Consider the following 23816-nt stretch of genomic DNA (forward strand, 5'->3'; position numbering starts at 1 on the left):
CAAAGTGAGCAGGCCTAAAAAATACAGATTTAAAACCTCTGCAAATGCAATTTTTTTTTTCCAGGGTCCACCAAACTGATAGTAATTTGTATACTAAAATGAGTGACATTTACTTTGAAAATAAAAGAAATTGTTATCAGTCTCACCCAGCTAGGAAGAAACATTTTACAGTAACATTGCTAACAATGATGGTGCTTGTGTGCCTGTTTGTCTCAACTTGTAGAAGCCAGAACAATATTGCAACAAGAACAGGCATAAAAAGATCCTTGTATCTATTTGCTTTTCAATGAAGTTAAAGTAGTTTTGGTTATACACAAACCTAAATTATAAACAAGAAACCAGAATATTAGAGATCTACATAACACAACTATAAAAACCAAACACAACCAGAATATGGTACAGCTTGTTATGCAAATATCTTTGCCTCGGTGTTTGCTTGAAGCCTACCCAAGTTAAAAAGATCGTACTCCAGTTCCTCCTTTGCCCACTCTATATCAACATATTCTCCACTCTATATCAACATTATTTACTTTATCACCTCCGACGCCTCTTTGTTTCCACCTGAAAGAACAACACAACCCATAAGTTACGATCATACTTCCTGTGCTAGTGGCCATTCCTATACTGTTTCCACTCAGATTCAACAGTGTTTCATGTGGTGAACACAACCACAGAAGCACCATATTCGACAGTATTAGAAAGTTCTATTTTCACAAGACAACAGCATGCTACTAGAAATTAACCAAGATCCTCTTGAAAACAGCTTTAAATATAAGCAAGGTGAGTAGAAATAGGTAATGAACCAGTAGCACACCCTTAGGAGGGGTATGAAAAGTAGGACACATGGCTGGCATTTGGCACACCTCTTACAAGTGTCAAAACACAAATTAGACATTTCAATGGATTTTATTTATTTACTTTGCATCAGCAAAATGAAGAAAATGATCATTTAAATATTTTTTAAGAAAAGGTTAAACATTGTATAGTGAATTATCTATTAAGATGCTTTGGATGTGCAATTGTAATTTTGACATCGATGTTAAACTTTTCATTATATACTATGGACTAACTTTTTTTTTTCCCAATAGGATGATAGACCTTTTATATATACACTTCTACTTATCTTTTATATTACTATGAATTATAGTATTCTTGATAAAATATGATTTTAAATTATCAATGCATTAGATATTTTTCACAATAAATATAAAGCTAATTAACATATATTTTCTTAAGTAACGTGTCCATTGTCCCCAATACGCAGTCCTGATTTGTTTGCCTTGTCCTGTTTCTGTGTCCAAGTTAACATGTCTATGTCCAAGCATCATGGGAAACAAAAAAACAAAGAGCACTTAATACTATTGATTTGTTTTCCTTAGCATCACATATCTTCACTGTTGCCATTCAGATCTTTTGCATAAACTTTCAGCAAACTCTATCAGATGCATCATCTAGCCAATAGAAACCACATGCACTCCACATTTTGCATCCACAGCATATGCCTATATCTAACTCATTACTTGAATTTCTATTCCAATATCATATTTCTTATCCAGTAAAATCATAAATAAATTTTAAAGCATGTGTAAGTGTGTGGGAGAAGCTGATTTATCATAAGCTCAAGCAAATGAAATACATTGAGGTGACACATTAAATCATTCTAGACAGTGAAAAAATAATTAAGATATTTCATTCAACTTGAGTACAAATTAAAAAATGTTCTTAGGTAAGAAATTAAAGCTGCAAGATTTAAATGACACTTTCAGAAAGTAGGATACCTTTGTATCTGATTGTCTGGAAGTAGCATGGGAATTTTGCAGTTTCTTTTGACCTTCAGAGGAACAATTCTCACAAAAGAAGTGATCAAGTCTTTTAGCTTCCTCTGCAGTCATTTCTATACAAGCAGGATGAAACCTGAAGCAAAAGTAGTATTTTGAATGATGCATCGGATTTGCATAAATTGGAAATGTTTGCAGCATGAAATCAGTTCTATAACAAAAGTAATAATGTGAAGACAAAAAAACCACAACTTCAAGAAATGGCACGTAGGCATTAAGCCTTTTACAAACACTGTTGTTAACTATTTTATAACAGGGTCTGGTAGATAGCATCAGACCTCAATCTAACAAGTTCCTTGAAGTGAAGACCTAGATATTTCTCAAGGGTACAGCATCTGTCCCATTTATAAGCCACAAGAACAATTTATCTGTCCTTCTCAGCAAATACTTCAAAACATTGACCAGATGACAAGTCCTCATGCTTCTTTACTTTTTAACATTATGACAATGGTTATCATTACTTAATACAACAAATTTTCCCATAATATTCAGCTCTCGAAATGACTTTATTTACTTATAAGTGAAACAATTTAATACTGACAGCGAAAAAAAAAAATAATATAACCCAAGCTTTGATAGGCTTCAAGAGATTATGGTACTTAAAGATATGCAGTAAGTAATTCAACACAGAGAAAATGACAATGACACAAAGCTTTTCGAAAAATGAAAAGGGTTCATTCTTACTGTGTTGTTGTAAACAAAAAGTAGTTTAATCAGTCCATTTATCACCAAGCCACTAGTTTTAACAAATATAAACCTCTGTTACTTTTACCAGGGATCTATCTATTACAAATTTGATGTTGAGCTAGTGCTCCACCACCAGGTTAGAGATATTCTAGCAATATATGATCCGTCACATCCTTAAGGTTTTTCACGCTAAAGTTATCACATGGAAACATAAAGTGTCAGATAAGAGGTTGCATTACCACCTAATGGGGACACTAATGAGGTGAATTCTCGGACTTTCACAATTGTTTAGGCCATAAGATTACCACAAGATTTTGTTCGGTAAATGGTTAAGAGGATGATAAATACAATTTCTATATTTGTGCACAATGTTAAAACCAACATAACACATCATAATAGTGATGGTGTTAACTCATTAATGGCATTGTAACGGCAGTAAAAGTGGTGGTGGTAGAAGGTGACAATGGCATGAAACTGCTTCTTTTTCCTTCATGAAACTGCTTCTTTTTCCTTTCATCCCAATTAACCCAGTCCATCTGGGATGAAATGTTAACCTCCCTAAAATTTTTCCCTTTCCAACCAAATATAGTAAAAGATTAGTAAAATGTTACTCCACTAACAATAAGCATCCATTAAACTCATTCAAAACACAAGCACACAACTTAAATTTATCTATAACATATACAAATATGAATTTAGAAGAGAAAACTAAAATATCTAAGCAAAGCATTACCCTAGATTCCAAGGGGGCCAAGAACAACAGAGACCTAAATTGAATCAATTCCATCATGCACTCAGTAGGGGGGGGGGGGCGGGGGGGCGGGGTGGGCGCGGCAGGGGTGGGGGGCCGGGGTTGGGGTGGTGGGGGTTGGTGTGCATATTTTTAAATTCTTGCCTCTAAATTTTCTCCCTTGTTGACTTTCTGCATGAATGCTTTTATACCATATTATATTAGTTTTCCCAAAATTAAAAAAAAACCATTTCTTGTTTAACAGGACACTTATGAAACCTAAACCATGAGCTTCTCCATTTTCCAAACACTATATTAATCTCCAAGGTGCATTCCACATGTGACCTGCCAAATTGATATAAATAAGATCTTAGTATAACATGTTTGCAAATTTTATTTTTTAGGGACTAATTAACTAGGTATGCACATCTAAAACTCTGCCATATGATAGTACTATGAAAATTATTAAATGAATGGAATGACAATAAACCTTGAGTAAGGCTGGTTCCTGAAAAATATCACACATCAAATACCAAGTTCCCCAAATCTTTTTAATGGCTCTCCATTGCAATGGCCATCATGTTAGAACCTAATGGACATTGTTCAAAACTTGGTGCCAATTTAGCCTATCTAACTTGTAAATGGCCCCATCATGTCAGCCCTCTGACCCACAGAAGGCCGGGCCCCCCTACCACCTCTTTTAATGGAATATTATGAAACAATTAATAAGGGGCAATACCAGCCTAGGCATATCTGGCTTAGATGAGTCACTATTCACCGTTCTATGTATTATGAATATCCAATAAGGAGAACATGAGGTATGATTAACATCAATAACTAGTAACACCATGGAAATGTCCAACAATTTCAAGCAATAAAACCATTCATGAGTCAACATCCAAAAGGGTTTCAAATTGAACTATACAATAATTTCAACAGCATGCAACTTACCAGTCACTGCAGCCTTCACATTGAACCATCAAGTCATCAGGGTTGTAAGGCATCTCGCATTTGCAATACCTGCAAGGAGGGGAAAAAAAAAATTAAAATAAAATAAACCCCAGTTGCAGAAGAAATAATCAAAGAACACCAAGCTGAAAAAACTTCAATATTTCATCCTAAATGAAACCAATAAGTTCCCATTACCCCCCTGAAATAAATTTGTCAATTCAATGAATCAGTTGATCAAACGTCACTAAATTAAGGTCATATCCATAAAACTTATATTGGAGTGTATGAGAGTACTAATAACCAGAGCCAGCAACACGAAACGAAATCTTGAATTAATCAATATTTAAATGGCTAAATTACCAAAACCACAATAAATCGACCTGATAATTAATAAAAAATATAGTTAGGAAATGAAATGATCCCAAACAACCAAGGCCGGCAACAAACACAGAAATAAAAATGAACAAACAAAAATTCGCGACATACACGGCGACTCTATCGGGATTGAAAGCACCAGTAGAAGAATTGTACTCAAAACGACAAAAGAAATCCTCGTTTCCAACAGCGTCAAGCTTCGTGTAACTCTTGAAACTGTGAACCACACACTTGGCTTCGATGGTATCAGCGCTCTGTATATCATAATGATCAGAAAGGAAGACCTCTTTAGAGCCATGAAACTGCCGGCGGCCGCCGATCGACTCCTCCGGGCGGTAATACCATCGTATGTAGACCCTGACGTTGGCACCACGGCTGTCGGATTCGATCCGCTCGATCCTGGCGACGTAGGAAGGCTTGGATGGATCGGAAGGTCGCATAAAGACACAGTCACCAGCTGAGAAAGAGAGAAAGAAGGCGAGTTAAGGAGTGTTTGTTTCACGAGAAAATAAGAGAAATGAAAGGGAAAAGAAAAAAAAGGTTACCTTTAATGGTTTTGTTGATGTGCTTGAGTGTGTAGGAGTCTAGAGTGCGTCTGGGTGCCTTTGGCTTGGCCATGGAATGAAAGTGGAAGTGGAAGTGGAAGTGGTGTATGTTTGTTGTCTGTCCAGGATTACAAATACAACTCGCACGAAGACAAGAGAGAGATTGTGGAGAGAGGGAGAGAGAAGAGAAACACCAAAATTCAATCTTATTATTATTAATAAAAAAAAAAAATATAATCCTTTTTTGTATTTTATTATTAACTTACTTCAAGGAAAATAAATTAAGAGCGAACTAAATTTTCATATGTAATACCATATTATTATAATAATTTTTAATTAAATAAAATAAAAAAATATATTTATTTTTTTAAAATAAAAATATTTTATACAATATAATATAGTTGAATAAATAATAGAATATCAATAAAATTATACAATTAATTATTATCGAAAATTAAAATTTTTTAATTAAAGCTTTAATGTTAATTCCATTATGATTAAATCAAATTATTTTTTTAAAGGCTAAATAAGACCTTGAAATATAGGTGTGGTACCTTATATAAGAATGAATTTAATAATTATTAAATTAAATATTTAAATATAAATTCACAAATTTAATACACTTAATTAATTATATATGAATTTAAATATAATATTTAATTTAATAATTATAAAATTACTTTCTATACGAGATTAAGTTTATATTAAATATACTTAAAATTAATTGTAATATTTAATTATATATAGTTAAAAAATTAATAAAATTAAATTATAGGTCTTTTAATTTTTTTTTTCCATTCACAAAGAATTCATAACGTGAAAAAAATAATAAATAAAACCATTAATGTATGATTTTTAAGATATTATGAATATAATCTCATCATAAGAGCATGTAGAATGAAATTCTACATAACTTAAATATCTGAAACTCATCAGATTTATATATCTTTTAACTTATAAGCTAACTTTTGGGTTAAACACAAAGGCTCAATATAGTATCAAAATCTTGATTTAGAGGGAGAGTGAAGAAATCCTATATCGCTTAATATCTAACGCCCACTAAAATTATATACCATTTAAGAACTTTCAACTCACGAACAAACTAAATCTCATATCACTTGAATATCTAACACATATTAAATTTATATATCTTTAAAGACTTCTAACTCACAAACTAGGTTAATCTCATATTGTTTAAATGGGACTTTCGACTCACGAGTTAAATTTTGAGTTTGACTCAAACGCTCAATTAATAAATAAAATATTATTTAGTTTAAAAATTTTTCTATTTTTTAGAGCTCTATGTTTTCCATCAACAAATTTTAAAAAAATATATAAGATTTTTTTTTCTTGTATTATTTAAATTTAAAAATTTTATTAAATTTTTTTTTATTTCTACAGAAACAACTTTCAATGTTGAAGGAAAATTTGGATCTTATAAAATCATTTTGTTTAAAATAAAATTTTATCTACATATTTTGAGTACAACATTCTAAAAAAACATAATCAAAGTAGTTAAGAGCATGAAATGTAAAATATTTTAATTTCTGTAAAAGAAAAAAAAATTAAGGCAACTTGAAATGGTTGACAGTCATGGCATTAATTTTCTAACATAATTAAATGCTAATCACTCGGGTTTAATCAACTTGTTGTTAAGGGTAATGTGGTAAATAAGGAAAGGAGCAAGGGGCGTTTTGGGGAGTGTGAAACAAGGGATCCACATCAGCATTGTAAGGATTTGGTAAGTCTTTGTGAACTGGGTGTTGCGGTTGTGTTCGGGTTATTCAAGGAAGGAAATGGAAGTTTGCTTTGGAAGAGAGTTGTGATTGTGTGTTGCAGAGACCAATCTTATCTTAGGTAAAACAAATCTGGAGTTTCTCTCTCATAATGCCACGTCAATTTTCCATGTGACGTTTCACCAGAATCTGCCACGTCATATTCAGATTCTGTCGCTCCTGCTAAATCCGTCATTGCAGACCATTTGAAGGATAGAAAAGTATTTTAATTTTTTTAATGTGATTAAAATAATAATTTAATTATTTAAAAATTTTATTGCCCATTTTATATTTTTCATTACTAATTTTATTATATTAATTGACGCAATGAAAAAAAATTCTTCATAAAATTTAGAAAAGCAATTATAATATATATATATACACGTAAAGATGATAATTTTGTTAGCATTAAATTAATAACACAACAATTAAACGATTTATTTTATGTATACCGTCCATTTTAAGCAACATAGGATAAGGGCGAATAATGTGATTATTCAATAGGAATATACTTTATTATGATGTACTCATAAATAATTAATAATTATAATAAGTAAGAAAATAATCATATTTAGATTTTATTTAAAAATAATTTGTATAAAAAATATTTTTATAGAAATTATTTTTATAGAAAATAATTTTTAATATAAATAAATTTTATTATTTAATTATAATGTTAAACTAGTAAAAAATATTTAAATTATACATATACCAGAGTTTTCACATTTTAATAAAATTATAAAAATTTTAAAAAATAAGAGGTAAGAACTATTCAGTTTGAACTGAATAAATCGAATCGAACTACTTTAATTGGATAATTTGATTTAGTTTTACATTTTTAAATTTTTAATTATTTCGATTTAATTTAATTTTAAAGAGAAAAAAATTAATTAAATAAAATTATTTTATTAATTTATTTTTATTAAAAATTTATGAATTATATGTAATTGTATATATATAAATTATTTAATTTTATTGATTAATAGTTATTAGGTTCAAATTAAGATAAAAATCAAATCAAATAATTTGAAAATCAAGTTAGAATTAAAAAATTCATCAAAATTCAAAACTCATCGATTTAAATCGAATCGAGATCAAGTGATTCAATTTTTCATTCATTTTGATTTAATTCGATTTCTAAAATATAGTAATTCAGTTAATTCGATTTTAATGATTTGATTCGATTTGAATCGAATACTCAATTTCATAAAAAATAATATTTTATTTAAAAAAGTGAGTATTTTTTTAATTATTTAATATTTTTTAAATAAAAAAATATTTTACGTTAATTATTTTTTAACACTTTAAGTAATAATGAATATGAAAAATATTTTTTTTTTTTAAAATATATTTTTTCAAAACAAATAAGTCTTAATAATAATAATAATAATTAAAAGTTGAAAATGAAAGCATAGGAAGGGGGCCATTGGATGGGTCAGCAACAAGGAACAACACGAGCAAAGTTTCGTTTTTCGCGTGTTCTGCAAGTGTCATGCTGGTCTGAGTTACGTCAGCATATCCAGCGAGTTCCGCATTGATGAAAGGATAAACGAGCACATGCAATTTTAATTTTTATTGGAATATTTAATTAATAAGGGAAGTGATATAATTAATGATTTAATGATTTTAATTATAAAAAAAAATGCAAGTTTTATTTATAGCATTTTTTTTTATGAAATTAATTAGTAAGAGAAAAACAATTGCAGAATGAGTTAGTTTCCAAAAAATTAAAAAAAAAAGTGATTTTGTGCATTTTGCGGATGATGATTAAAAATTATAAAAACTGAATCAATTCATTCCAATTCAAATAAAAAATTATAATTTTTATTTTTGGTTAAATGATTGATTTTGGATTTTTTTTAAAAATTTTATTTGGTTTGATTATAATTTTGATTATTTACAAATCAATTTTAATGGTTTGATTTAAAATATTTTACTTCAAACTGATTAAAACAAGCCATGAACACTCCTAAAGTGGCTTAATTAAATATGTGAATGATTGATGACAATTTAAATTGTTCATTTCTTTAGATGTTTGAAGATGGAAGCTTCTCATAGGCATGAGGCTATTGGAACTCCTGCAAAACAAGTAAAAGGGGGCACCCTCATTTCTTTGAGTTTATAAATTTATTTTCATAATTGAGTTATTGTGTAATAATAATAATTGCTTAGTAATCAATAATAATAATAAGAATAATTCAAGTAGATGGTTAATTGAGGATAGTCATGCGAGCACATTCCCGGCGTGACACGGACAGGATAGTCATCTTGGATATAATAATCCATCTGAAGAGAGACATGGACAATGTTTCCTTCATGCATGCTAATCGGATGAAAAACTAGGCGGCACATTGCTTAGTGAGGAGGTATTTGCTTGATTGACCCAAACAAATTTTATGATCTTCTCAATGCCAATTTAAGGCTTTTAATCAATTATATCTTTATTGAAACACTTGTTCTCTTCGAAAGCTTCTCTCTTTAGTTTAGAGAGAAAGCTTAGTTTTTGTTTTTCTTGGGCACAGTCCTTTTTCGCTGCTGCAATCTACGGTAGGGAAGGTCTCCTCCTTGCTTGGCCGTGGGTTCGCCCTTCCCACCACTGGGTGGGGTGTAAAAAGCATTTTTGGTTTGTGTTTTCTCTACAGATCTGAGCTACTGAGAGGGTTTTCTTTCTTTGATATGCATTTGTGTTTGTGGGTGTGTGTTGTGGTTATGTGATTCATGCAAGTGTTAGGTTTATCTTCGGAGGCTGGTATTCTCGAGGACGTTTCGGCACCAATAGTTGGTTCTCCGGCACCTCAAAGGCTAAAATAGATTGAGAGTGCCTAGAGCTCTGCCAAGCTTGAGATCCTAGCTTAGATTCTTTATGATTCGAGATATTTTTCTTCTTTGGGATCTTTTGATTTGGCTCTCAATTTGCTCGACTCTTTTGTGTTTTTCTCGATAAAAAAGCTTCCCCAGTGATGGTCCTTCTGTGACATTGTCGTGGCGCAGTTGCCTTCTTACTGTAGAAGTCCCTTGCTTTTGGTAGATTTCCAACCCTAGCTAGAATTTGTTTGTATGAGCTTGGTTTTGTTATGGGTTGGGAAGTTGAGCTTTCAATCTAGGATCCACCTGTTTAAGCCATGGACTTATATGAGCTTGTACTCTAATCTTTTATCTAAAAAAAAAAGCTTAAAATAAATAACTCTATAGGACTTTTCCCTGAACTATGTTTAGGTAGCTCGGTACCAATCAACCCTTTTGTCATAAATAGGAATACTAATTTCTCAATTATACTTTTCATCTTGTTGTATCTTAAGCTCTTACGTCAGAATAATTTGGTCTTTATACCATCCCAAAATTCTTTTATACCGTAAAAGATGAAATATATAAGAGATATGGCTTAGAATTAGCCACTTGTCACCGATCTTTTTCACAAGTGATATCTTTGATAAATCTCCTCCAATTTATTCGCATCACTACCACCATATTCTTTGTTGGCTTCAACCATTATTTAGGAACATATGATACCTACAAGATTACAAGGAATTATTAGTTATAGATTAGGTAGGAGCCAAATTGGCCAAATTTGTTGAGTTGAAGAAAAAAATAAATAAATTATTAGAAAAGTTTTCGATACCATTTCTTAGTTGGTTGAGCACAATTAAATAGATAAGACTGATTGTTAAGAGGTAAATTAATTACTTTCTAAAAAGTAAAGAAAATTACTTCATTAATTTATCAAGAAATAGTGATAAAATATCAACTAAATAAGATATTTTCAATATTATTTGTCACTAGACGAAAGTTCTAGTCCTGTGCAGCACCTAGGTCTCCCTTGGTCAGGGCCCCTAAATTAGCCTCACTGTCAAGAATGAGAGTAGAAAACTTATGAACCATTATATATTTCCCTGGAAGCAAACTTGTCCCAAGGGAAGGGATCTTTCATCTTCCCCATTTGGTGCATCAAAGTAGGCCTGTAAGTCCATTAGGAAATTCATTATAGATTCATGTCTTTTCTTGTGTAATAAAGACAAAAATCAAACCCCATGAAGTGGAAACTATTAAATAAAAACAAAGCTAAAAAAATAAAAAAAAATAAAAAACAGAGAAATGAATAATATTAAAGGAGTTTGTAAGATCATTTGTGAAGGTGCTCTGATAATGAGAGCCCTAGGATTCCAGTCTTTCAGTTCTAGAAAAAAAAAAAAAGGCATAAAATCTTCAAAGAAGCGATGCAGAGAATTTATTAAATGGCAATCCAAAAGCAGTGAAAGAGCATGGAGCTTCCGTGGTACTCCAATCACCACCAAGGAGGTAATGTCACCTTCGCACTACTATTTGGATGCTAGCTTATCTGTGGAATCACAAAGAGTAAAAGTACAAGTGTAAATGCTTGGTAGTTTGGACCAGCAAATTCTATGAACTTCTAGAAAAGATTAGCCAAATAATTATCCCACAGAGGTAATTTAAGATTAAAAAGAAAAATACCAGCCAGTCCTCATTCATGGCTTTTTAGGTTTATTCAGAGAATAATGGTCGCACTAAAAAGTATATTATTTACTGCATTATACTTTTATACTTATCTGTGGATAAGATTATTCCTCATTGTTAATATATACATAGAATATTTGACTGGAATCAAAATCAATGACATATCCAATTTTACTTGCATTAAAATTGAGTTTAGGGGACAATAATAGATATATATTATTAAGATATGCAATGAGAGATTAAGCTCCATTTTTTTCATAATTTTTTTTTTAAAACATTTTTCACATTTTTTCAGTGTTTATTACACTAAAAAAAATGAATTAATCAGATATATTTTCTTGGCACGAAAAAAATTAAATCATTTTTAAAATGTCATTTTTTGATAATAATAATAATAATAATAATAATAATAATAATAATTCACAGAAAAAAAGTAGAAATCAAATTCCTAGTGGTAACATATTACATGAAAACAAATAATATGCCCAGTAATGTCCTATTTCAAAACAATCATAAAATAGCTGCATATTTAGACACGTTGTAGCATTGGCAAACCCTCGAAGAAAAGATGATGATGATGATGATGATAAATTTAACAATTGGAAAGATGCCTACAATGAAAAATATTAACTTATTATTTTTTTTAAATTCCCAAAATTGATGAATTTAACAACACAAAATTTGAAATCCCACCCACGTTCGCTACAAAACCTCATCATTTCACTATGATTGGAACCATCTCTTGAGTGGTTTATTAGTTTGCTTGTCACCTTCAGGTTTCTCAGAACTCTGCTTTGAGAACTTGGACTTGTATTCTTCTATAAGCATATCAAGTTTGTCTACAACGTCCCGCCCTAAGGGATCTTTGTTCTTTTTTGGTCTTTTCTTTGAACTTTTTTCCCCTCCCTGTGCTGCCTGGTTTAACAGCTTCCTCTTTTTCAGCTTCAAACCTGCTTCCTTGGCAGGTTTGGATTCATCGGTATTTCTAGCCGTCATTTCACCTTTGACTAAACTTCTGTTATCAGGTTTCCTGAAACTCTTATCATTTTGCTCGTGCACAGAGCCTTTCACCTTCTGTTTTGTGCTATTAAATTTATCTTGTACAGCAGCTTTTGTTTCTCCACTTCCTGCATTGCTCTTGCGCTTCTTATCACTTCTTTGCTCTTTGGGGGAAGCTCCCTCTGAAACCATATTTTCCTCTATATTTTTATCTAGTTCTGAATTCTTTGCTGCTATATTCTCAACCCGGGATTTTCGCTTTCTGGAATTCTCCTTTCTCCCTGGAATGTCATTCGTTTCATGTGACACATCATTATCTTGTATATCTTTCAAATCACCATGGCTTTGCTGAGCTTGCAGCTTAGCTTTCCGGAGCTTCAATTTTTGAACATTATCAAGTGCAAACTCCACAATTGGACGATGTTCAGGACCAAAAGTATCTACAAAGTAGTCAAAGGTTGCATTGAAGTTAGAAACAAATTTGCTGCTTATCACAACATTCATAGGAATTAACAACTGTAAAAGGAGAACAAAACGCATTACCAGGATTATTATTAAGAACCCTAAGAGCCACAAGTGCATGTTGATGCTCTGAAAATTCAACAAAGGCAACCCCACGTGAATTGTTCTTCATGACAACCTTTCCCTTCTTCATACTTTTCAAGAGCTTTATCTGCATCAGCAATATCAAGTGAGGGAAAGAAGTGTCTGTGTAGTTCTTGAGATGCAAAAAAAAGCAACACAATAACACCTCAAAATAATTATTGACTGATAAATTTAGCCCACCTGTCGAATCATGGGTTTTTGCTTTGTAGCTCGGGAGATAACTGCATCAATACAAAGTTTTTTCAGTTTTTTTTCAGTCACTGATTGCGGTAAGTTGTATATAACAAGCCTGGTCCTCGAAACATGAAAATTTGGAGATCGAAGCTTAGTCATCTTTTTCTCATGCAGCCTGCAGCGTTTAAGAAGCATCATGAGATATTGGAAAACACAGTAAAATTTTACAAGAGCAGTAAAGCACCATCATTACCAATAAAAATATTGAGAAACATCATCAAACTCTAGCTGGCAGTATCATAATTCAAAAACTATGCACAACTTCCCACTTCCTTTGAATTTAAAAAATGTTTCAAGAAAAATTAACGTGGGCATCTAGCAGGCTACATATGTATATGAGAGAATGCTATAAATAAGTTGGGCATCTGACCAATGTTCTGAACAGAACTGTTACATGACATATTAAACAATACCTGCATGCACCATTTATGTACCACAGTCGAGAAGGTATTCTTCTCATACCACGTTCTAAGCTCAATTAATTGAAGGCAAATGAAATAGGGGAAAAGAGACTTACGTTTTCCGCTTAGCCATGTCACTGGCTGAAATGCCTTCAGAAGCTGGAGTCCCCTCAAGAATAAGACCTTCCTAATAAGTAGTTGGGGAGGGAAAAAAGAATGGTCAAAGCGCATTAGAAAGAAAACCATCATGTGATGATACCAAGAATAAACCAGGAATACAAAGGCATTTAAGAATGGTGAGGGTGGGCTTGTTGAAAATCAACCTTTGCCAGGTAAAGATTCCGGTGATCATGATCCTCAATTTTGGCCTTCTCCATTTCCTTATCATGGGCCGACTTCTTATCCAAGGCCTTCAAGACTGTCAACTGCCTACCTTTCAGCAAAATCCCCAAACCAGACGCAATATTAGCTGCAGAAACGGCTGCATTGGCTGCATCTTTTGTTTTAAATTTGAGAAAACCAGTACCCCTTGGTCGCCTGCCATGAAAATAAGCATCAAATAAAGTTAGTTAAAGAATAGGAAATATGAAAACAAGTGGGACTATGTATGACTCTGTACTTGGTGACTTGATGAAGGACTGGGACAAAGGATTTCACTTCCCCAAATGCAGAGAACCGTTGTTTCACTTCTTCATTATCAACATCAAAAGGAAGATTGCTTATGAAAACTGTTCTCTGTAAATCGTCTTCTGCCTCTCTCTTTTGAATATCAGCCGAATTAGTCTTGCCCGAGCTTCCAGCTGGAGTAATACCAGAAGAAATTTCTTGTTCACTGGACTTCTCATTTGGCACATTAACAGTTTCATCAGAATTTGGCTTATTGTTTCCCCTTGGCAGTGTGGAATCATTAACATCAGAAAGAATGGAACCTTTGGATGAAGATGTGATCAAATTCTTAAGAACTTTTCTTGCAATGTCTGCCTCCGCATCAAAATCAACTTCAGCAGGAATGTCCTCTTTCTCAAATGAATCTGACTTGTCAGGAGCTACATCTTCTCTATCATCATCAAAATCTTCCTCCTCTATATCATCACTACTACTGTCACTGCTCCCTTCTGTTTCATTCTGCTGTCCTGTAAAAGAACTAAAATGGCTCAACTACAATCAACATAAGGATATCATTTTCTAGCATAAATGCTAAGATGTTGAGCTCTGTTAATAAAAAAGGTATAGAGACAAGAAAAGGAGTTGACATAAAAGTAAAAACTGAAATAGATCTATAAAGGAAATATCAATCTTTTTGACAGCAAATTCCTTATAGCTTGATCAGTTTGAATATCTGCGAGCTGAAGCTCCTCGCTCAAAGAAACCCCAAAACATAAAAGCCTCGCACTGCCCTGTCTCCAACTTTAAAGTTTTATAAGAATAAGCAAAACTATGTTTGAACCAAACTGCATCCATTTTTAAAAAGCCATAGATCATACACCTGAAATGATAAGCATAAACCCCTGTTTCATAAATCATATACCACATACAAAGCAAAGGAGTAATTATGCATGATCCAATTAGCACTAAACAAAAAATACGAACATTTTTAACAAGCAAAATTACTAACTGAAGAATGCGCTGCAATTCACCTGAACAAAAATATCATTAAATTTCAGAATTAACAAACAGAACAAGATATTTGGGTTATTAACCAATTAACTTGATCACATCTTTGTAATATTTGCGCATTTTGCCCTGCTATGAGAGTACGTTTTGTGCACTGCTTCAAAGTTTCTCCAGAACATAATCTACTAAAAGACACCCATGTATAGAAAAACTCTAAAAAAGTGACTAATTTCACCCATAATAGCTCTTTCTAATGTGCATGCACATTTAATAGAGTATGACTTACATAACAAGCCACATATTCCCAATAAACTCATCTAGCTAAAACTCCAGCACTGACGAGGATAAATCATAACGAAAAATGTGGGCCACTAATCTATTCACTGGATCACAGTAAGCATCAGCGCAATATTTGCACTATTTGTCCCGATTTGAAAATACACTTTTGTGCATTGCTTCCAAGTTTCTACAGTACATGATCTAGTGAAAACACACCCATGCTTAAAACACTCAAGAAAACATAACTTTTCGACGATTTCTCCCCCAGAATAGGAATCTTTAATATGCATACCATTAGGGGGGTGTGATCAGTCGGTTTGGTTCCAAGCCGAACCGGAAAACCGACGATCGCATTTTTGTGAACCAAACTAATAGTAAAACTAAATCAAACCAAACCAGGAAAAAAGGGTTCAGTTTAATTCAGTCCAATTGGTTCCTAAACAGTTCCCATCCACGATTACAGAACCAAACATCCTCCCAAATCCTCAGCAAAAAATCTCCCAAATTCTCAATACATCAACGCAAAATCACAAACACAGAACCACTAAGATTAACTCAAATTAAAATCATTTCAATTAACTCAGATACATCAAATACGTTTCAATCTCAACAAATCTGCAAGCTTGAAACAAAAACCTATAAGCCTCGAAGGGAAATCTAACAAACTCTAGAAAACTCTCACGAAATGCAACCAAAATTACTATACAAACAGTCAAATCGTCAGCAAACCAAGGTGGAAAACAAACCCAAGCAGAGCAAAAGATCTATTCCTCCAAGATTCTCAAAGCTCTCCATTGATCTCACTGAACCAACTCGACTACGGCGGCGGCGTGATGGCTAGTTAAGAATTGAGGGAAACGGTGGGAAAGTGAAGAAGAAGAAGTTTCAAAACAGAATCTCGCCAAACCAAAACAGAATCAACGAAAACAACGTCAAAGTGAAGAAGAAGAAGAAGAAGAAGAAGAAGAAGAAGAAGAAGAAGGAGAAGAAGAAAGAGGAGGGGGAGGAGGGAGGGTGGTATTGTTGTGGCATGATGGAATGAGAGACACAGGCAGAATAAGATATTTAAATAGCTAGGGTTTGAAAGGTGTAAAACAGTGTAGTATTATAGAGTAGCAAGTCGATTTGGTTGATTTGATTTTTATACTGAATTAACTAATCCGAACGTAATAAACAAAATTTTTTAAAAATTAAAACTGAACTAAACCGAAATACTAAACTAAATCGGTTCGGTTCCGTTTTTCGATTTTAACCGTTTAATGCTCACCCTTACATTTCATGACTCACATAACACAAGCTATAATAACCCACCCAAACTCATCTACCTCAGATTCCCAACTTCTGATAATGAATAATCACACAGGAAGCACCAATATACTGGTGGAGCTATTTCCAGTTGGTCCATCAAAAATCTTCTTACCTTCTGCTTTTCCCAACTATGAATAAAATACGTCATCTTTCATTTTTAAATTTTCAACTGAAAAGCTAGCTATTCAAGTCCACTGAAAAAAGAGATACAGAACTGAAAATAAGATTAACAACTACAAAGGAAAATAGAATTTAATTAATAGCCACAATTACCATCTTCTGTGGCGACAGACACATTGGCACCACTACTATAAATTTTCTTTGGAACAGCCCAGTCAACAGCCATGGTCCTTTTGCCATACATTTGCGCATTGAAACTTTTAATGGCCTGTAAGATGGAAAAAATTCTATAAAAATTGGAAATTTTACAGAATTCAAACAGTAATAAGAATAAAAGAACAGTAGCAAGCCATACATTTTCTGTGTCCTGTTTACATGTAAATTTGACGAATGCAAAACCCTTCGATAGCCTAAAAAAACAAAAGGAAAAACAAAAATGTTAAATTAAATTATATAACAGTTCATGACAAACAAGGATTATTCTGAATAACATGTACCCTGTTGAAGAATTATGAGGAATAAATACATCCCAGACAAAACCAGCTGACGAAAACGCATCTCTTAATTCATTTGCTTTAGCCTGCATTAATGTCCAGCATGCTGAGTTCTAAATCAAGCATCATCAAAATAAATACTGGTGGTAGTGAGAAAATATGAGCACAGAAGAACCTTGAATGGAAGATTTCTGACAATAATTTTCCATTTCTGAGTCCTGGAACCCTGGCCCATAAACACACAGAAAAATAATTAGATTATGGTGCTCCCTTTCTTTTACATGATATCCTTTTTGCTTGAAGAATTTACATCACCCTTGACTCATCTGATAATTATGTACACTAATAGTCAAAGTTATAATCTTTAAGAGGAATAAATCCATAAAGCTGACTCCTACATAGAGGAATCATTATTTTGTAGAGTTAACATGGGAACCTTTAACCAAATCTTAGTAAAGCATGAACCAATTATGTTTCTGTTGAAGCAATATTATACTGGTAGCAAGCTAATTCTCATTTACCTCTCCACCTAGCTGGCGTGCCCAAACAATTCCTCCCTTGATTTCTTTTTGGTGTAACATGGCCACAGCAGACCGTGCTTCTTTGACACTAGTATAAAGTACAGCTGATGCACCCAATCTGCATCCATCTTGAGCAAGACCTGGAAAATTTTGGCATTTACCAATTTATCATCAGAGAACTGAAAAAACTAAATCCTCAAATAAGTGTATTAGTGTTTCAAGTTAGTTTGTAGCATTCAAACAGGAAAAGCATCAATTTGATGCTTAAATGATATCCAGTTATCCACTAAATCAATTGAGCATTTCAAAATTGGAAATGTTGAAATTCAAATTAGATAGCATGCTGCAACTTAAAAAACCTCTAGCAAATAAAAAGCAGCAGGAGAGAAAAGCATTATAGTATCGATGCTGAGAACCATAACAGCAAAACACACTACTAGGACCAAAGGATGGTCCATTCATATGAGCAGACAACTACCCCATTGTTGAAATTATAAATAATTCCAAAGGTAATAAGACCGCAAAAAAAAAGAAAAAAAAAATTCATGCTGCATGAGAATGTACAGAAAAGGAACTTTATTTTGGTCCTTATGCAATAATATCACCACGGATCTATAACAAAACAACAGAGAAAATTTGTCACTGTTGATTCTAAAAAAGCAATATGATGGTCATAAAACTCAATCTTTTAACTTTAAATGGAAGTAGAGATTCACAATATCAGAAGACATCCGAGAAATACTATATGGAGGCAAAAATGCATTTTAAATGAATTGCAGACTCATTATCAACTCATTTTAACCAATACCTGAAAGTAAAAAAATAACGTAACCAGTGATGGGATGACTAGTGCAACAGTAAAACATTATACATGATACATGACAGCACACATTTGCAAACAGTGAATTCAAACAAGTGTGACAGCATCTTACATTATGTTACCATCTTAATTGAGTTTTTCATGGTGACTACATAAAAATTGATGATTATAATTACATTCACACACATGCATATATATATATATATATATATATATATATATATATATATAGTCGTAGCCCCAACAAATGCCCTTACCATGCTGCTGAAGCTCTTCCTCAGGAAGAGGATAAGTTACAGAACATGCATTCCCAACCTCTTTGGCATGATGATGAACCTCTTCAGCCATAGCATCATTCAGAAGACCACCAAATATTACAGTCCTAGCTACCCTAAAAGAGAATAAAAATAATCATATGCAATCTTTTGATGAATGGCATACATATGCAAAATAGAACATGTAACATGAAAATTGCCCATAATATAATTGATAATAAAAAAAATTATTACAGGATGGTCAAGATCCTCTTGTCAATTCAAATTAATTGCTACAAATTTTGCGGTCAAGAACCATCAATCTGGTTAATATGCCATATTGTATCCTACCACCTTGGAGTCAACTAGAAATCTTATTTCACCATTATGCCAAATTTAAGATTTAATTCCATTTAATCTACACATTATAAGAAATGAAAAACAAGCCAAGGGCCATAGAAGTCCTAAAGCAAAGCCATTAGACCCTCAAACTGCTTCTTGAAACCACAAGCTTAGGTCCCAACAGAAATATTCAATGTTGTTTTGTTGGATAGAAACAAGCATAAGCCCTCCCAGAGAGAGGATATATTGGGGATAGTTGGGGTTATCACAAAAATGCCCTATTATATAAGTCTAATCAAGAAAAATAAAATAAAGTTAATAATTCCAACCTTCCATATCAAATAACATTCCAAAATTCATACATATAAACTTACTGGACTTAATTTGCCAAATTCTCATTTTCACAAGCAACATGGATCTAGACATTTATAAGCATAAAAACATAAAATACAACAAATGTATGCTTTTAAAAAAACTTAATAAGGTTCTTTACAGCTAAGTTTGAACCATCTATTTGACTCAGAAAATGTCAGTAAGATCAATAAGAGCCTATTTGGGATTGAGTTTCTAAGATACTTCTTCAAGGAACAACCTTTTAGATGCTATTGGGAAAAACGGTTTGAAACTACTATTTTAGCTGTTTTGTTGAAGGTTTTATAACTAAACATGTTAAATTTAATTTCCTCTGGTTAACAAATTCAGTGTGCTGCTTTTCTCAACAACTCAAACAACAATAAGTAAATAAGTACCTCTGCTTTTCAGAACAGCTCTCTTTGTCGACCAATTCATTGACAAGTTTCACTGCTTGTCTTGGTTTCAGATCCTTCCCTGAATGTTTGCTCAAATTACCAAATTCAGATAAAAAACGCCAAATGTGAAACATGAATATTGAACACATTTTGAAAATATATGTAATAGCATTTAACCTGATTCTGTTAAGTTTGAAGCATCCTTATCTACCCTAGAAATAGCATCATTCTTGGTCTTTGTTGCACCATCTGAGTCAACCACTGATTGGAAAAAGGAAAATGAATAAAATAACAGAACATATTCGGCGTAGTAGCAAATTTGTTTTATATACCATTGTCTAAGAATAGTAACAAACAAAAAGGAAGAAGAGAGATAAGAAATAACAGGATAGGGGAAAAGAAAACTTAGGTGGACCGAAACTAATAATTCATGAATCAAATCAACCTTGAGCCGCCTTTGTTTGACGTTGCTCTAGTGGAGCACGACTCTTAGCTTGTTTAACGGCAATTTTCTGACCCCCAACAGAAGAACCATTTTTTAGCTCAATTGCACGGTTAGCATCTTCTTTAATAGCACTGAAAATGCACGCAAACAACACAACAAAAAGATAAATGAAGATTCTTCTGAAGAACATCAGAATTACCAAATGAAACAAACCACACAACCATAGAGAGAGAGAGAGAGAGAGAGAGAGAGAGAGAGAAAGAGAGGGAATGACCCAAACAACCATTGAGGAAGAAAAAAGATGAAAAATTTAGCTATACAACTTACAATTGAACAAAACCAAAACCACGGTGTTCAGTTGACCCTGGGAAGATGAAAAGATATCATAAAGCTTAAATCAATTACTCTGAAAACAGCCAAACCTCCAAATAAAAAGAGTCACAAAATCAACAAAAATTCTTCACTTATTTATAGGAAGCTCTGCTTACCCTTCTGCGTAACAATAAAACAACGCCTGATTGGTCCGACGTCGCTGAATGTTTCTTCAAGCTAAAACAACAGTTCTTATAAATAAGTAGCCACTCCATTAAATCAACTATATTATACAGTTTGTTTAGAATTTTATAATTAAAAAATCCTGATGTATTTTCTGTCGTTTTCTCAGGAAACAAACATAGGATAAGAAAGTAAAGTACCTGAGAATTGGTGAAAGAGCGAGGCAAGTTAGAAACGAACACAGTATTAGGGCTGTGTTTGGTTTCGGATCCTTCATGGCCACTTTCCGTCGTATTCTTATTCTTCTTCTTTCCCATTTTGGGCGCTTGGAGGAGAGGAAAGCGAAAGCTGTGGAACCTAAAATCTCAAAAACCTCAGTACCTTCGGACAACTTTGAGTCTATATGCGTCTGCGTCTGAGGTTGGCATTTGGGCCGGTTTCGGGGCGGTATATATGAATTTTTAGATGGTAATGGGCTCATGGGCCTCTTTCAATTGGGCCTTATGGCCCGAAGCTCCATTATTTATGTCATCTTATTATTATTATTATTATTATTATTATTAAGAAACCTATCATCATATGTTAGAAATACTTTTATATACAATAAATTAATGTTTAGAAAATTTTATGTTTTTAAGTGAAAGAGCACATCATCACATTTTAAGTTCTAGGAGATTGCTCAAGAGCCTGCAAAGTGGGTTTAGAAGCTTCATCACCACCTTTCTTCCTCCAGAGAATTCTACAAAGTTACAGAGTTACCAAGAATGTAGGAGAAGCATCATCACCTCCATACTAGAAGTTTCATTGAAGCTCCTTCACCGACTTCAAATTGTGCCCAAATCACTTTAGTTGCCAACCTATTGCTACTATAAATAGGTGAACGTGTGTACAGGTGGCAAGTACGATGAATGTGTGCAGAGTGTGAGTGAGAGTGACTAGCGTGTGAAGTGTGAGCGTAAACTAAGTGGTGGGAGTTTTTGAATGAAAGTAGAGTGCGTGTGTGTGAGTGAAGAAAGTAAGTGTGCTATGGTTTGGTGAGATACACCAAAGTCTATGTCTGAGTGAGTTGTAATTTCAAATTAGTCCCTCCTAGTAAAAAGTTTTCTTCACTCAAGTCCTCAGTTTGGGCTTCCTATTTCTTCTGCTTCCAATTTTTTCAACAGCTTGGTATCAGAGCCTAACGGTCTGGGATCGTTGGTCAGAGTATTGCCCGAGGTGCTGCTCAAATTTTTGCTCGTGTATAGTCCAGGATTGTGAAGCTTGTTGGTCAGGGACCACGCTTACTTGGTATTATAATTGAGATTATACTAAGTCATGATGGCATATTCAACTTGCGTTGTGGGGAGCACTAAGAAACTGAATGTTGCCAATTATAAGTATTAGTGCACGTGCATGCAGTCTTGTTTGCAACGCCATAATTTGTGGGGCCTTATCGACAGAGCAAAGATAACACCACCCACTGACAACAAGGAGAAAGAAGCATGGATGATCAAAGTAGGGAAGGTCATGTTTGCACTCAAGACCACTGTGGAGGATGACTTGCTCATGCACATCGAAGATGAAAAGTTGCCTAAGGAGATATGGGATGCTTATGCCACTTTATTCAAGAGGAGAAATGATGCTCGTCTACAATTGTTGGAGAATGAGCTCTTGTTTACCTTGCAAAAGGAGATGATGGTGAATATTTTACAAAAATTAAGTCTCTTTGCCATGAAATTTTCAAATTAGATCCTGAGTCTAAAATTAGTGAAACAAGAATGAAAAGAATAATATTCATGGCTTGAGCGAAGAGTTTAATCCAACCAACACTGCAATACATGGTTAAGCAACCCAACCATCATTATTAGAATTGGAAAATCTATTAGCCTCATAGGAAATGCTAGACAAGAAAAATGAGGGGACTTCTTCAAAAAGAGAAGAAGAAGCCTTGTTTAGCAAAAGAGGTAGAGGTAGACAAGGGTGTCACCCTGGTGGGCGGTTGAAGAAAAATCAAGAACAATCAAAGGATCAACAAAAAGGGAGCTCTCAATCAAGGGGAGCTCAACAAAGTCTTGGAAGAGGAGGTCAACATCGAAGAAATAATAGATAGTGTGATAGAAGTTACTTCAACTGTGGTAAGCTAGGTCACTTCGCTCAATACTGTAGATTGAAGAAACAATATGTTGAAAGGAATTTAGCAACTAATGCACAAGAGAGCAATGAGGAAGGAGATTTTCTTACATTCTTTGCAAATGCAACATATAATGACATAACTAAGAAGACAAAAGAGGTGTCACTCATTGCCTATAATGACAAGCTAGTTGACTACAAAAAAGATTGGATCGTAGAATCTGGATGCTCCAATCACATAACGGGAGATAGAAAGAGGCTCTGCAACATGTCTAAATATAAAGGAGGAATGGTAGTTATAACTGTGGATAATTCAAAACTACCTATCGAAAATGTTGACAGTACTATGATCGTGCCACGCTTTAGTCCTAATCAAGTGCAGTTAGAGAAAGTCCTTCATGTCCCAAGTATGAAGAAGAATTTATTATCAGTTTCACAATTAACATCTTCTAGAAATTATTTATTGTTTGGACCAGATGATGTCAAGGTATTTAGAAGCTTATCACTTTGTGGCCCCATTATGGAGGGATAAAAATTAGAGTCTATTTACGTAATTACTGCTGAGTCAGCATACGTAGATAATGTTAGTAGTATGCCCTAGAGTATATCATTTTATATGTATCTTGTACATATCTTATTAATAAAAGACAAT

The 23816-nt window shown here is 33.3% G+C and overlaps 2 protein-coding genes across 3 annotated transcripts; both read right to left on the minus strand.

Annotated features, from left to right (window-relative positions):
- Positions 1–251: 251 nt before the first annotated feature.
- On the minus strand, positions 252–5336 carry LOC110647780 (chromatin remodeling protein SHL). 2 transcript variants are annotated; one of them, XM_058147094.1, is made up of 6 exons: positions 5127–5336; positions 4693–5038; positions 4207–4275; positions 3535–3600; positions 1779–1914; positions 252–561 (listed from the first exon to the last, which is right to left on the minus strand). In XM_058147094.1, the coding sequence occupies exons 1-6, from the start codon at positions 5197–5199 to the stop codon at positions 535–537; spliced, it is 717 nt and encodes a 238-aa protein (XP_058003077.1). In that variant the 5' UTR covers positions 5200–5336; the 3' UTR covers positions 252–534. The 2 variants fall into 2 exon arrangements, with proteins under 2 accessions (XP_058003077.1, XP_021657447.1); XM_021801755.2 differs by lacking the exon at positions 3535–3600 and having other exon boundaries at positions 5127–5333.
- A 6646-nt stretch (positions 5337–11982) lies between these two features.
- On the minus strand, positions 11983–21467 carry LOC110647777 (uncharacterized). Its single transcript, XM_021801753.2, has 18 exons — positions 21256–21467; positions 21049–21109; positions 20888–20924; positions 20561–20691; positions 20293–20376; positions 20116–20194; positions 19028–19161; positions 17951–18090; positions 17605–17655; positions 17433–17515; positions 17291–17345; positions 17089–17203; positions 14234–14747; positions 13938–14151; positions 13731–13801; positions 13160–13328; positions 12917–13046; positions 11983–12813 (listed from the first exon to the last, which is right to left on the minus strand). Exons 1-18 carry the CDS (start codon positions 21370–21372, stop codon positions 12098–12100), a joined length of 2901 nt encoding a protein of 966 aa, XP_021657445.2. The 5' UTR covers positions 21373–21467; the 3' UTR covers positions 11983–12097.
- Positions 21468–23816: the final 2349 nt, after the last annotated feature.

The sequence above is a fragment of the Hevea brasiliensis genome, chromosome 1, assembly GCF_030052815.1.
Source record: "Hevea brasiliensis isolate MT/VB/25A 57/8 chromosome 1, ASM3005281v1, whole genome shotgun sequence".
Lineage (NCBI taxonomy): Eukaryota > Viridiplantae > Streptophyta > Magnoliopsida > Malpighiales > Euphorbiaceae > Hevea > Hevea brasiliensis.

Coding starts and splice junctions, on each gene's coding strand:
- LOC110647780 (XM_058147094.1), bottom strand. CDS start 5,199: ATGGCCAAGCCAAAGGCACCCAGACGCACTCTAGACTCCTACACACTC. Junction 4,276..4,692: donor AATCCCGATAGAGTCGCCGT/GTATGTCGCGAA, acceptor CCCTCCTTGCAG/GTATTGCAAATGCGAGATGC. Junction 562..1,778: donor CCAGACAATCAGATACAAAG/GTATCCTACTTT, acceptor TTGTTCTTTCAG/GTGGAAACAAAGAGGCGTCG.
- LOC110647777 (XM_021801753.2), bottom strand. CDS start 21,372: ATGGGAAAGAAGAAGAATAAGAATACGACGGAAAGTGGCCATGAAGGA. Junction 21,110..21,255: donor GCTCTTTCACCAATTCTCAG/GTACTTTACTTT, acceptor CTGTTGTTTTAG/CTTGAAGAAACATTCAGCGA. Junction 14,748..17,088: donor GTCTGTCGCCACAGAAGATG/GTAATTGTGGCT, acceptor GTTCTTTTACAG/GACAGCAGAATGAAACAGAA.